The sequence below is a fragment of the Lipotes vexillifer genome, unplaced genomic scaffold (assembly GCF_000442215.2).
Source record: "Lipotes vexillifer unplaced genomic scaffold, Lipotes_vexillifer_v1.1 scaffold822, whole genome shotgun sequence".
NCBI lineage: Eukaryota > Metazoa > Chordata > Mammalia > Artiodactyla > Lipotidae > Lipotes > Lipotes vexillifer.
The window spans coordinates 3,855,703-3,870,398 of record NW_006770496.1 but is presented as its reverse complement, the minus strand read 5'-3'; the positions used below and the strand labels follow the sequence as shown (position 1 = coordinate 3,870,398).

Genomic DNA, 14,696 nt, shown 5'->3' with positions numbered 1-14,696 from the left:
GTGACTTTTTAAAACCCCCAAGGGTTAGATTTCCAGCTGTGCGCAGCACTGGGGTGCCTGCTGTCCGAAGGGGGCCCTGCCTGCTGCGTGCACCCACCACGGGCACGGTGGAATTGCCCTGCCTGGTCTTAGCACACCTTTTTTAAGTCCCTGAGCATCCCTACAGAGATCTCCAATTAAAGAGTGGTTGTAAGAAGGGGAATGCAACAACTTAATGAAACAGTGACCTTAGGGCCCATTTTATGAGAAATCTCCACTGACAGAGGTTCCGCAAATTAGTAATTCTGTGTTTGAGCCTCCGAGACTGTAAGCAACTCCAGGTCCCTTAACGCCAAGGGTCTGTCTTTAACTCAGGAAAGCAAGGAAATTTGAAACCAGAGCTCAAGATGCTTGTAGAATAAGAATTTGTGGTGTTGACTTTAGCCCCGCTGAGGAGGAGGAGGAGGTGGTGTGTTAAGCTAAGTGGCCACTGAAGTTGGCCTCCAGCATCTGGAGGTGGGTTTGTCACAGCTCCCAAGGCCCAACCAGCAGACAGGATGGCAAATAAAACCCAACTGTACCGCACGTGGCGGCTGGGAAACCCCGTGCAGGCAGAAGCGGCATTGGAAGGGTGTGAGGAAATCGGTTTGTTTTCCATTTTATATGCTGCTTTGTTCCACGGGATACTGTTACCTTCAATGTTCTGGCTATAAATTGATGCAAAGTTGGAGGATCCTGAGGTTATTAGGGGTTATTATCCGCCACGTATTGTCAGTTTCTACAGGGTGTTAGTAACTTCGTAAGTTCTGACTGTTTAGTTAACAATCATCATCATGGAACAGTAATGGCAGTAATTGTGATAGCAGCAGCAGCTAATATTTATTTATATTAATAAACAGCCTGAACACTGTCCTGGGCTATCTTTGATCTTATTTGATCCTCACATCCATTTTATGGTCAAGTAATGTTACTAGCTCCATTTTACAGCTGAGGGAACTGGGGCTCAGAGGTTAAGAATGATGCCCAAGGTAGTTAGTGGAGCCCAAATTCCTCCAATGAAGTCTGGCCCCAGGGCCTGGGCTGGAGTTTCTACCATTGACTTCTTGGTCATTTTGTTCAGTTTGACAACCAGGTGCAGTTAGGAAGGGAAGAGAAGGTCCGAAGGGCTTTACAACTGGTGGGGATTAGAGATTGGAGAAGGATTTTAGGAAGAGTTTCCAGTTTGATAGTGTTTCCCTCCACGCCACCCAGGGAGAAAGGTGACTCCAGTGCCCACGCTTTCATCTACCTGGCGACACCTCCACCTTTCTGCTCAGGTCCAGAACAGTTGGTGTGCTCTGTGCTCACTGACAAATCAAACTGGCGTGGTTTTTCCATGTCCGCTCATTTTTCCAGGTATTTTTTTTCCTTCTGGCAACTCAAGGTGGAGGTATTTCCAGCAGTAAGTGAGGATCTCCCCAAAATTTCTTACTAACAGTGATAAAATACATATAGTTTTAAGTTTGAAATCACTGTGTATAAATTCCATTGGGAGTAACAAAGAGCAGAATTGCTCTGCCAGTCAAGCTCATCATCATTTTAGCATCATGGAATTGTCTAAATGAATGGACCTCAGCTATGAGGTCAACCCTTCTACTTCTTAGGTGAGGAAACCGAGGCTCACAGTAGTATTAACTTGAAGAGCTACGATGAAAACCTGCATTTTTTTACCTCCTTCTCCAGCATTCATTCTGTAATATCATATGGCCTCCCTGGACTTTTGCTTGGGAAAGTATTCTTAATACAGATATACCATTATTAAATCATTCAGTTAAAAGTTACTCTCTTGCCTAATTTTGAAAGAATGTATTTTATACCTAAAGATATGTATAAATTCATTATTAGACATCTGGCACATTTAGCCAAGGCTGCCATCTTGAATCTCAAGGAAGATGCAAATACCCAGTTTTTAAAGAAACTTGTGACCAAAACCTCTTAAAAGTGGTGCACCTAAAATACCCCTAAGTGACAACACAAAGAATACAAATCCCAAACTCTGAGAAGTATACTTTGTGGGAGAAACTGTATAATAAATTACACATTACTGTATGCAAAGCTGAGGCAGATTTATACCTCTCTGGAGGTCACATCTCCTCTGAATCAAATAAGAACAACAAACAATTGCTACCCTGCTGCCACTACAATGGCTCCTATTACCAGCCGCGATTTATTGAATGTAAATCTGTGTCAGGCATTGTGATAAATGCTCTCCGTGCATTCTGTCACTTAATCCTCACGATGATCCATGCAGTGGAAGCTATTGTTATACCCATTTTACAAATGAGAGATCTGAGGGTCTGAGAAATTAAAGAAGGTGAGGTCAGCCAATAGCCTGGTCCATGTGACTCCAAAGCCCAAACTTTGAGCACTATTATATGTTCGTTGTTGACTACATTTTTACTCATTTTGGAGGTTTACTGCGAAATATATATGAAGTTTGCCAATTTCTTTCTTCTGTACATGATTAAGGGCTTCTATTTGAAAGCAGTTGTATTTGCTCACCGTTTAAAACCTTATCTATGTTTCTGAGGTCACTTAACCTCTTCAGCTTTTTGGATTACAATACTTGAATTCTAACCTTCCTTGGGAGTTTGGAGATATGACTCATTAGCTGCACTTGGTGGTTCCCTTTGATGTGAAATTCATATTTATGAGTAGTATCATCCTTTTCCTTATCGCAGTCCCCTTCTTGGTTAATGCTCTCCACCCCCAACCATTGCTTCTTTCCTCTGCTCTGCCCTTTCATATCTCTCCTTAGTACACACATCTGTTCTGCTTTTACTTTACACCTTTTCATCCTGTGAGCTCACAGCCCTGCCTGCATCTGCAGTTACTCTCTCATTTTGGTTTCGCATTTGTCCAAACTTCCAGGTCCTTAACATAGGACTTCTTGTCGAGATACGAATATGGTAGGTCTCAGCTTCTAATTTTTTTGGAGAGTACATTCTTCTTTCACAAAGGAATGTATTTGAATTTGATTAACAGTTGCTACCTTTGATTCTGTAAATTATCTGGGTTGGGAGTTGGATGGAGAGGTCAATGGCTGTTTCCAGCCCCTATCTGTTGACTGAATTTTGGCACCCCCTTTATCCCAGCTGCACAGGTTTTGAGTCTTAATGTTATTTCTCATACTTTGGGCATTTCTCTCCCTTGTTGGTAATCAGTCATCAGGTCTGGTTGATTGTCTCTTTGCGTGTTTTTTCTAATAAATAATTTCTTTCCCATTCCCACGGCAGCCGGAACCTCATCCTATTGCCTGCAACTAACTCTGTCTTTTCTCCGTCGGCCCCTTCTGCATACCACTGTCGTAATCCAAACTTGGCTTTCACGAAACCAATACCGGCTTCCTTCACTGGACTCTCTCAGAATTTCCCAAAGTTTGTTTTATAAAACTCTAGTGCTGAGGGATAGTAATGAATAAGATTTTCAAAACAAGGTTCTATTATTAAATACATTAGGGAAATGCTGGGTCAAGTAAACTGAAATTTGTTTCCTCACTGCAGAATTCGCAGAGCCCTTTCTATGCCAATGTGCAGGGTAGACTTGCAGGAGGATGATGGAGCGTAGAGTCCCTCCCAAGCTAATTTGGGCTGCAGAGGTTTTTTTTTTTATTTCTACTTATTTTGGCAGAGTAACAGTCAGGATTGATGTTTCATAGGAAACATGCTAAGAAATGCTGGTTATCTGGAATACATTTAAACTTCTCAGGCTGCCAATAAATCTCAGGCCAATTTATTTAGACGGCTTGGGTGTCTTACATCTCCTGAAGCAACTACCCACTCTGGGCACATCAGTCTCCTGCTATTCTTGTGCAAGCTGCCTTCTTTCCCATGTCCACGACTTTGTTAACATTCTTCTTTTGGTCTAGCGGCTTACTCCATTCTACCCCCAAATCTACATTTGTATGTCTTTTATAGATGAACTAAACTCACATTGTCTTTTCAACACATTTACATTTTATAAGTATGTTACAGTCTTATCCAGCCCTATTTCAGCCGGCAGTGGGTATCTACTTGCTAGATCTGCATAGCATTAATAATAGTACAACTAATAATGACTACTCTCTAAGCATCTATTATACTTTTGGCACTTTTGCAATGCTATCTTTGTCTTTATAACCACCCTGCAAAGTAGTTGTTCTTCAACTCATGTTACAGGTGAACAGACTGAGGTTATACAGGTAGTGTGCGCATGATTTTGTAGTCATTGGGTAGCAAGACTGGGATTCAAACCCAGGACTCTTCTAAGCAACTTACTTATGTTCACAAAGCTCTAAGGTGGCTTTAAAGCAAGAAGATAGGTTAATTTAGAGATGTGAAATCCATCTTTTCACTCAGGTAAGAAGTTCTCTTTACTGATAGATAGCAATTTCTAGTTTAAAGAGAGCAGACATTTTAAGGTCAGAGCTTGGATGATAGAGTGGCAAAAATGCACCTTCTATAACAAGTTTGTATTAGCACCCAATGAATTTCCAGCATTCTAGAAGGTGCCCTGGAGGACATGGATAAAAAGCTGATACAGACGGCTGAGTTTAGGAACTTGTAATGTGGTTGGGGAGATGAAATGTAAACACATTAAATGAGAGAACCGTGTAATATAGTTTTTAATTAACTTCTAGATAGGTGTCGTTAGACTGAAGTTCATGAACTCTTAGGAGGTCATTGATCAGTCTTAGGAAACGGTGTCTGTGAGCCTCTACATTTGAGTGGATATACTCATGTGCACTTGGAAGGAGGAGTGTCTATACATTTCTTGAGATTCCCCGAAAGCTCTCTAATCCCAGTTTGTTAACAACAATGACTGCGTAGGATGCTGTGGTATAGGGTGTAAACGGAAATATCAAGTCATGGTGTGGGAGGCACTGGCTTCAAAGCCACAGAGATTGGGTTGGACTCTATCTTTACTGCTATTGGCTGGGTGACCATGGGCAACAAGGAAACCTCTCCAGACTCATTGCTAAGAAATTAGGGTTAGTATATACCATGTGTAGAGAAGTAGTGAGGATTAAAGGAGTTAGTGAAAATATGGAAAGCATCTGGCATGGTACCTGTGTGACCTAGTCATTCCAGACCAAGTTGCCTTGACTTTTGCTAGATTTATTCGTTTCCTATTGCTGCTGTAACAAATTATTACAAATGTCGTGTCTTAAAAACAATACACATTTATTATCTTAAGTTCTGGAGGTCAGAAGTCTGAAATGGATCTGAATGGGTCAAAATCAAAGTATTGGCAGGGCTGCATTCCTCCTCGAGGCTCTAGGGGAGAATCCATTTTCATGCCTCGTCCAGCTTCTACAGCTGCCCGTTTTTCTTGATGTGAAGCCTTCTTTCGTCTTCAAAGCCAGCAATGGCAAGTTGAGTCCTTCTCATGCTGCAGCACTGTGTGACACTCACTTTCCTGCCTTCTTGCTTCATTTATAAGGACACTTGTGATAACATTTATCCTGCCTGGAGATAAATACTCAGGATAATCTCGCCATCTCAGGGTCAGCTAGTTAGCAACCTTAATTTCATCTGCAGCCTTAATCCCTTGTCCTGAGAGCATTAGTTAATTATTCAATTAATTACTTGATTAAGCAAAATTCTGTTGAATTACCTGCTGTACACCATTTATTACACTTAACTATTTTAGTGAGTTCAGTGTGGGCAGTTTATTTTTCTCCACTGAAATTTATTCTTTAATTAATTAACCCATTCATTTAACAAATATCTGATACCTAATATGTATTATACCAAGCATTGCTATGAGTAATGCACAGATGAATCCGTTTATCATATGTGTAAATGTAGATCCCCCAATATACAAGCCACGCACTGAGAAGTATACACAAAATTTACGTGTAAGGAGTTTAAGGCCTGTTTTAGGAGTTAAGGATACATTACAACTAAAAGCTGTAGTTGGGTGGAAAGTGATTTATCATAAGCGTTCTGTGGGTTTGATGACCATATTTTTAAACTTTAACCTTTTAACCCTCAAACTGAAAAACATAGTGTGACTATAAGATGGAGTATTTGAATTTAAGAAAAGTCCCAGAAAAGATGAGCTGTGTGGTCAGTTTTGCTTTGGGGACTTACAGGAAAGAGAAGCGACTTTGGCTGAGGCGTGGGGAAGGTTGGCACGTGAGCTGATGAACTCCAGTGCTGTGAACTGAGGTGTGGGGCAGGCACAGGCCACTGCACCAAACAGGATGAGAGGTGGGGAAGCCCTGGGCTCAGCTGGGGAGGCCATAATAAGATGTCAGCTTCGGCTTTACGTTTAAATTTAGTTCAAATTAGATCTCGAAGGTAAGGATGCTCCCTGTTCTCTTCTGTTTGAAGTTGGTGAGGATATGAGGTTATGGAAATTATGTGAAAAGAAATTTACATTCTTAACAGTATCCCTACCAAACCTTTTTTTTTTTTTTAAATGTTAGTTTCAGGTGCCTACTCAACTTTTTAAAAAAATCAGCTTTCTATTTGTAGATTTGTAAGTCTGTCTCATGGATTAGGGATGGGTGGAAAGAAACCCGCTATGACCTAACCCCACATTCACACAGTAAAGTCAGATTAAGTTTTGATTTAAGAAGCCAAGGATGTAAAATCTGAAAGGAATCCAGGTGCCCCTTGGTGGAGCTTCTGTTGGCTTTGAGGTCCCCTGGGGGCAGCAGCTGTCAGGGACACCTCTGAGAGAGGCCAGAGCCTCCTGTGTGGGGAAGTTCAGTTCCTGCTGGATCGCACACAGCCTGTTGATATTGGAGGCTTACATCATGTCAGAAGGAGCCTAGACAAACAACATAAGGGCTTGTGTTCAGGGCAGCGTTTCTAACCCCAGCCTTTCCTGGTTCTTGACCCAAACTTGGCATTATCACGGCTCTTACCCACCTGGGATTCCCAGGAGCCCCTGCATGACCCAGTGGCGCCGGAGTCCCACAGGGCCCGTTTTACTGCAGTTTATGTTGAGGAAAGTTTAAAGCCATGTTTTTCATTTGATAGACCTTCCTCATGGTTAGAACACTACTCTGGAAAGGTACTGATCTGTGTGGTAGTGTGGTATTCTCTTTGCAGAGAATAATGGACTGAGGATGAAAGTCATTTTCTGTGTTTTCAAAGTGACTTTAGTAACTGGGGAAATCTTACGGTAAGTGAAGAGGAAATAAAATTTCATGTACAGGATAATCTTAACTATGTTAAAATGTACACACACACACACACACACACACACACACACACACACCCCAAAATGGTAAACAGTGATTATTTCTTGTTGGCGGAACTGTGAATGATACTTTTTTTATTCTCATGCTTTTCTGTTTTTGTTTTGTTGTGTTTTGAGGGAAGAGGGTTAGAGTCTTCTCAGTTTCTCTTATTTTTTATGACATGAGGTTGTATAATTTTCCCTTAATTTTCGCTGATGGATGTTTTGAGAATAATCACTGTTCTCAGAAGGAAGGCAGCTTATTAGAGTAAATATACCCATGGGAGAAATAAATGTACCTGATGAGGTTAAGAGAAAAACATTGGAATTTTGTTTTCAGAAGCAGCCCGACTCTATTAATTCTCATAGCTGTCTTATTAAAGTAGGTAACATCAAAGAGATACGTTTTAATCCAGTATTTTTAATTTTTTAAAACAAATGTCCTTATTCCAAGAGTATACATAGTGATTATAAATAATAAAATGTAAATGTAAATAATAATGTATATACACATAAACAAGAAAGAGGAAAATAAATGTCACACGTAATTTCATTACCTAAGAGAAAAAAACATTCTTAATATTCTACTCTTTTTTTTTTCCAGTTCCTAGACATTGTATACATATTATTGAAAACAAACCTAAACAAAAATGACGTCTGATGATTTGACTTAAAAGACTATGAAAGCATATACCACTGCTTGTAAACTGGCTTTTTCTCTCCATCGTCTGACTTAAACATATTCAGGCAAGGATAGTTATGGAAGGGTCTGTTTATTTAGCTCTAACTGCCACTCCAGGCTTTCCAGAAGAGTGTGACCGGACATTAGAACATCTTGGACTGTGACTCATTTCACTGGGTCTGCTGAGCAAAAATTATATGAGGATACAGTGTTCATTTTTGTCCCCTAAGTGTTTCTGTAGTTTTTTTTTCCTTTTCAGCGAGGCAGATTTTTTTAACCCTGAGATTCTCACTTTCCGTCATTCTCTGTGCATGTGTTCGCTGCTCCTGCATGGACACCTTGAGGATCTAGCATGGGGACCTTGAGGTGCCAGGAAAAAGGGCCAAGGTTTCAAAATTATATTAGTTTGTGATACAAATGTCTCAAATGAAACACATAATTCTCAGGCATCTTCCTCATCATGAAATTTTTTTGGCTTCTTCTGTATTGCCCTTATACAGAAAAATCATCCTGATCTCCAGACCCTTCTCTTCCACAAGTTATGGCCTCTTGAAAAATATCTTTCCTGACAGCCCTGCTCACACATGATTTCCCTTGCCTGGTCTCCCTGGATGTCCCTCACAGCTTCCTGCCCAGCTATGAGTAAGCTCAGATTTCCCTAGGGCCCCAGGGCCATTCTATAGGCAGTATATTTTCTGTTGCTTCTTTGAGGATTTGGTTTGTCACATAATTGACCTTATCTACATGTACCCACATCTTGACTCTTAAAAACAAAACACAGGGACAACAAAAATGGAAACAGAAACGTAAGGCAGAAGAAAAAAATTATCGCTCATGGTTCTACCACCAAGAAACAATCTCAGTTTACAGTTTTGGGGTATGTGTGTGTTTGGATATTTATTTTAACACAGTCAAGATTATCCTATAGATGGGATTTTGTTTCCTATTTTTCACTTAGTATGGCATAAGCATTTCTTCAATCATGAACATTATTTACAGACTTTTTCAATGACTAGATAATAGTTCATTTTATGGATTTACTACCAAGTGCTTAGCTGTTTGTTTAATGTTAGGAGACAATCTAAATATCCATTTTCTTAACAATGTGTCCATGATCAGTAGGCATGAAGAATAGTGCTAGGGTACGTAGTGAATTCTTGGTAAACATTAGCTGTTACTGTTTTTGTTAGTTATCATTTTGATGCAGTTGGGGTCAGAACACCTGGAGAAAATGTATGTCGTTCCCTACAGACTCCGGGCAGAAGGTGTAGGCATGCCCTGTGCCTGCTCACAACTGAGAGAGGATTTCTCAGGAATATAATTGCAGCTCCTTCACTTGTGCCTTGGCCTTTGCCAGCTGAGGTCCATCTATTTCAAGCTCAAGAGCTCAAAAGCATTGATTGGTTCTGAGTTTTCTTGACGAGTATGTGGCATTAAAAACTCTGAAAAAGTCCTTTTCTTGAATTTGGTGCATCTGGTGGTCAGGTTGACATTTAGTTCTTTGGGGGCACGCGGTAGCATTAACTTTGAACTATAATTCTCCTGATGCCACTTGAGGTGTCCCAAAGAACGGCCTTGCTCCCTGTCAACCAAAAAGCACCATCGTCATCCCAGAGAAGGATTCCATTTGTCAGAATGTGAGAGCAATGTGTGATAGGACAATTCTGAAGTAATCACATGAAGAAAGGACTGGAAAATTCAGTATGGGGTGGTTAGATAGGTGGGAACGCTAGTTGGGGGGATATAGGATTAAGAAGGTGAGGGTGGGGTACAGTGTGGAGCAACAGACTGAGTAAAACTGGAGTCACGAGGAAAGAACACCATAAAAAAGGACAAGAAAGGAATCGAAATGGCGGGTGAATTAAGCTGTTGCTGGTGAAGTTTCAAAGCTTTCTCTCCCACCCTTTTCTTCCACCCTCCTCCCCCAAGTAGTGCCTTTTTCATATTCCTTGAAGTATTTGTTCATTGAAACCCTCCTACATACCAGAAACAATCTGTTCTGTGAGTCTCTATTAAATGTTGACAAGGAAAGCTAACTTAGAACAATAATTAATTTACAAAATTCCCAATATGTATGATTTATACGGACGGAGTCATGTGAAATTGACATATGAAATGACATAATGTATCATAAAACAACATTACTGTCCAAACATTTTAGAAATTAAAAGCAAATGTTTGCCTTGGATCCACTTGGTCCTGTCAGATCAGTTGGCACATCCTTCCTCTGTATTGATGCTTAATTCCTCTGTTACGTATTCAGAGCAATTATTTGTATAGGATAGTTTCATATTCTTGACCTGTTCTGGAAATCGATCTTTTTATTTTAGTTCTTTCATCATGTGGGCTAATTTCTCTAAATGAATTTCTCATTTCCTGGTTGTTTATGCCTTCTTAAAAACAGGTAAAATATCTTTAGATAGAAAACAAATCAATGCCAAATTTTGTTTTCAAAAAAGTAATGATATTTAGTTTTCTGTATAAACCTTTGAAATGCCGTAAAGTGTAAAACTTTACTTGGGTCTCATAAGTATTTGAATTAATGGTATTTTGAAGTGATGAATTCATTGGAATTTCTTAAACTTACTGAATGATGGGTTTTACAATTGATTCTTTATCCAACTTTAGATGTTGATACACAGATCAAAATATAGGAGCCTTGTATTTCTAGAAAATACACGGAGACTATCAACTTTGTCCGTGTTTGGTTCTTAACAATATTAAACATGTATCTGTTTGGCAGTTCTATTTATCTGTACTTAGAAATACATGAGTGTTGAATATAATACTTTTCTAAGACCGTGAATAACACTGAGAATACCATGTTTCCAAATTTTTTGAATCAGTTAAATGGAAACCATACTAATACTTTGGTGTATTGTCATTTATGTTGCTGCCTTTTATTTATATTTTTGTTCTTGTTTATATGGGTTATGAAATTAGGCCAGTTCTATTTATAAAATTATCCTAGTTTCATTTCTCTGTCTTTGACATTAAGACCATAGAAGCATATCAAGTCTCTAAAATAGAGATGCTTTAGGAATTCAGAAGTGTTGTAAATAACTTTTAAGTATAAAAGCACCAGAAGTATTACATGTCCTGTGAGGCTTGGTACAAACTTTTAGAACAACCAAACTTTTTATTTATTTTCTTTTAAGTTGATTTTCCTTAGTGCACCTCTGCTAAGGCCTTCCCTTTACCTGGCAGGAGCCCCTATCAGGTTTATTGCAGGGACCCCTGATTTCTCTTTGAATCCTTCACTCGGTTTATGACCTGCTTTTGTCTCTCACTCATCCGCAGAGCCTGGCGTTTGCACAGTATTCGGAGATCCCCACTACAACACTTTTGACGGACGGACATTTAACTTTCAGGGGACGTGTCAGTACGTTTTGACAAAAGACTGCTCCTCCCCTGCCTCGCCCTTTCAGGTGCTGGTGAAGAACGATGCGCGCAGGACCCGCTCCTTCTCCTGGACCAAGTCGGTGGACCTGGTGCTGGGCGCCGGCACCGTCAGCCTCCAGCAGCACCTGACCGTGCGCTGGAACGGCTCGCGCATCGCGCTGCCCTGCCACGCGCCGCAGTTTCACATCGACCTGGACGGCTACCTCTTGAAAGTGACGACCAAAGCAGGTGGGCTTCTAGAAGCACGGGCCTTCTGTGTACCTCTGGCTCTTCCCTCTGTCTTACCAACTTGTGCTCAGGAGCTGCAGCTGCTCCTCCTCCACGGAGGAAAACCAGAGGCAGAGCAGTATTTCAGCCGCAGGTGTGGCCGCTCGCCCGAGATGCCACAAAACAGCTGGAGAAATCTGCACACCGAGGAGCCTGGCAGTCCGACGCCAGTTACACCAGTCTTGCAATCTGTCGACATCCAGTGCCTTTCCATCCTCATTCCAGACATAGCGGTGGTTCTCTCCGAATAACCCCTTTCTCATATTTTGTTGCTACTTTAGGCCATTGATGTCTAGCTTGGAATTGTGTCTTTCCCAGCTCAGCCAGTAATGTGCAGTTTCACATCCGTGAGAAAGAGCGTTTCCTTGTTAGCATCTGTCCAAGAAGGAGGGACTCCTCAAAAGCAAACTGCAAAAGTGTGGGTGTGAAGATGGGAGTGCGGATGGTAGACTGTGTGACCAGCAGTCCTGTCCGTTCTCGACCCGGGGCAGGATGCTCATTGAGTTGAGGGGTAGAACCACTGGCTTCTGCTGGAGGACACTTAGGGTGCTCGCTCTGAAAGCACTTCCCCCAGCCCTGGGCACAGGCAGCTGGCCGCTGAGGCCTTTTCTCAGCATCACCTGTTGCCTGAGGCCCCCTGGACTCTGTGTTTCCCTTCCACGGGCAGGTACATTCCCCCTAGGCCAAACTCTTCATAGTTGCTAGTAGGTTACTCCTAGGCGTTCGGTGAGGCTCAAATTTTTGTCTGTGAGGTGCTGCCTTAGAGAGGCATCTTAGAAGCAGAAATCAATCCTTCATTCTCAGCCCCAAAGAATGAATTCAGTCCATTTACACAGTTTATATTATATCATATATGGTTCCTTCCATGCCGCCTTTGGTTAATGCATATTGTTTGTCATTTGGATTTTGATCTGCATGTCCTCCTGGCATATGCTATTTCTTTAAGCATGATACTTGAGGAAATCAGCATATTTCTTACTTTTTGCACTGATGAGAATTTAACAATGTAAAAACATCAATTGGGTTCCAGTTTCTTTAGGTAATATGGGTTGAAAGGGAAACATTTGATAGAGCAGGCACTTTTGAGGGACTGCAGAGACTGTTCTCCACGGCACCGTCAGAACCCTGTTGTTTCTGTTCAAGCCAAAATATATTTGGTAAATTGATTTGAGCCGATGGAATGCCAGCTTAGCTAAACAAAGGCAGGAAGCCGAGGAGAAGCCCAGGGAGCTTTTATTTAAGAAATGTTAAATATTAATGTATTGGGACATTCTGTAAAGAAGGGAAGATTCCCATTGTTCACTTTGAAAGTGGTGGATGTGAAGAGCTCTGTTCATTCAACTTTAGAGGGATTAATCCACCCCAGAAAATTCAGACACCTGTTGTTGCATTCAAATGACACGCCACTCCACACATGTAGGCCTCAGCTCATCCCTTTGAAAGAAGCAACATTTGTGGCTTCATGTAGAATGTACACAAAATGACCCATTATTACACAGTTATAATTAGGAGCACCTTGCTTATCTGCTTGCAAGCCAGGTGAACACAGTGGATTCTACTGATGTGGAAATTATTAGTCATCTACAACCCAGTACTTAAAGGGATTCTGCATATTCAGATATTACTGACAGTTGAGGAGTTTCAGTACTGTTCCTGTCACAGCTGACAATGCCTTACAGAATAAGTGTACTCTTTGTAAGGGTTTCACATGGCAAATATGACCGCAAGGATGAGGCTGCTAAGAAAATAATAATATATCGTAAATACCGTAATTAGGTTAGTGAATTTAACTCTTCTAGGCCTCGAACTCAGTTTTACAGTTTCTTTTCTTTTTCTGTCTCTCTGGCCACGATGCAAGTAATTTATGTGCCCTTAATAGCCAGCTGAGCAACTTCCTGTATTACACAGAGCACACAAGCTTTCTGCTTGCTAGGGAGGAGCTGTGTTTCTTTGGGCCCTGAGCTTGCTTCGCGATCATCCGTTGAATGGAACAATTCCATTTCCAGACAATGGTCTCCTCCGCTCTGGTCTGCCAGTCTCAGTTTGTACTGCCCCTTAGGGGTATTTTCTCTTTATTACCTGTTCATTGCCTATCTAAAATATCACAGTATATCCTTTGAGTGTTTGTTCTTCCTCCATAATTTTTTCTCATAAGCTCATGTGCTCAAAGGGTACCTTCTTCAAGATAGCAGCTTAAATCAAGCCTGCAGCTGGAAGATGGAAGATGGGGAAGAATGGCTCCGTGGCCCTGTGGTTTATAGACTCAGCACTTCATGATGGAATTGTCTGCCAGAGGAGCACAGGTGGCCGTGTAGCTTGGGTGGAATTAGGCTATAGCTACATTCCTAATAACAACTGGGGTAGTACAGAAGACCCAGAACAAGGCTCAGTAGCTTGAGAAAGCTCTGCTCACCCCTGTCACACACACCCCCACCCCAACTCTTGGCACTTAGCGAATCACTTAAAATATTTCCTTTCTGCCGCCTGTTCACTTCATCAACTCCACCTGAAAGAGTTACATCAGATCCACCTGAAAGCATTAACATGTGGGAGTGTGACTTTTTATTTTACTTTTGGTAGAGCTCTGCACTTGATGAACCTAGAGTATATATATATATATATATATATATATATATATATATATATATATCTTTTTCTTTTTTTCCTTTGGTGTAAACTCTAAACAGAAAAGTTATCCATTTTTAAGCATCACTATGGTATGTCTACAGATTTTGCATCTCCTCTCTCTCTTAAAAGTGGACTGCAGCAAAAGTAACAATGACAACCAAAAAAACAAAGCAAAGAAAACCACAAAATAAAAGAACAACAATCCCCCTACCAAAAAAAAAAATTAGTAGTCTGGAGCCAGGTCACACACTTGAAAGGTGAAAAACAGGTTGGTAAAATATTCACTGGTGAGAAGGGGAAATTGGAAAGCTCTTCATACAGTGGAAGGAATGCAGCTGCTGCTCACATCCCACGTGAGACGTGTGCTTCAGCTTTGGCCTTCTGACTGCCAGTTAGTTCTACCAATTTCCCGTGCAGAGAACTGGGCAACTCATCCCAGCTGCAGAAAGGACTAACCCCAAACCCTCAAACACTTCCATGGCATTTTCATCTCATAAGATGCCTATTTAAAATATCTTTCGGAAGA

The 14,696-nt window shown here is 41.1% G+C and overlaps 1 protein-coding gene across 2 annotated transcripts in view; it reads left to right on the top strand.

Annotated features, from left to right (window-relative positions):
* Positions 1-14,696, top strand: part of BMPER (BMP binding endothelial regulator) — a 258,905-nt gene that overhangs the window by 161,423 nt on the left and 82,786 nt on the right. For both annotated transcript variants that reach the window (XM_007446128.1, XM_007446127.1), the window contains one exon: positions 11,174-11,503. In XM_007446128.1, the coding sequence (XP_007446190.1) occupies positions 11,174-11,503 (330 nt within the window). The remainder of the gene's footprint in view (positions 1-11,173; positions 11,504-14,696) is intronic.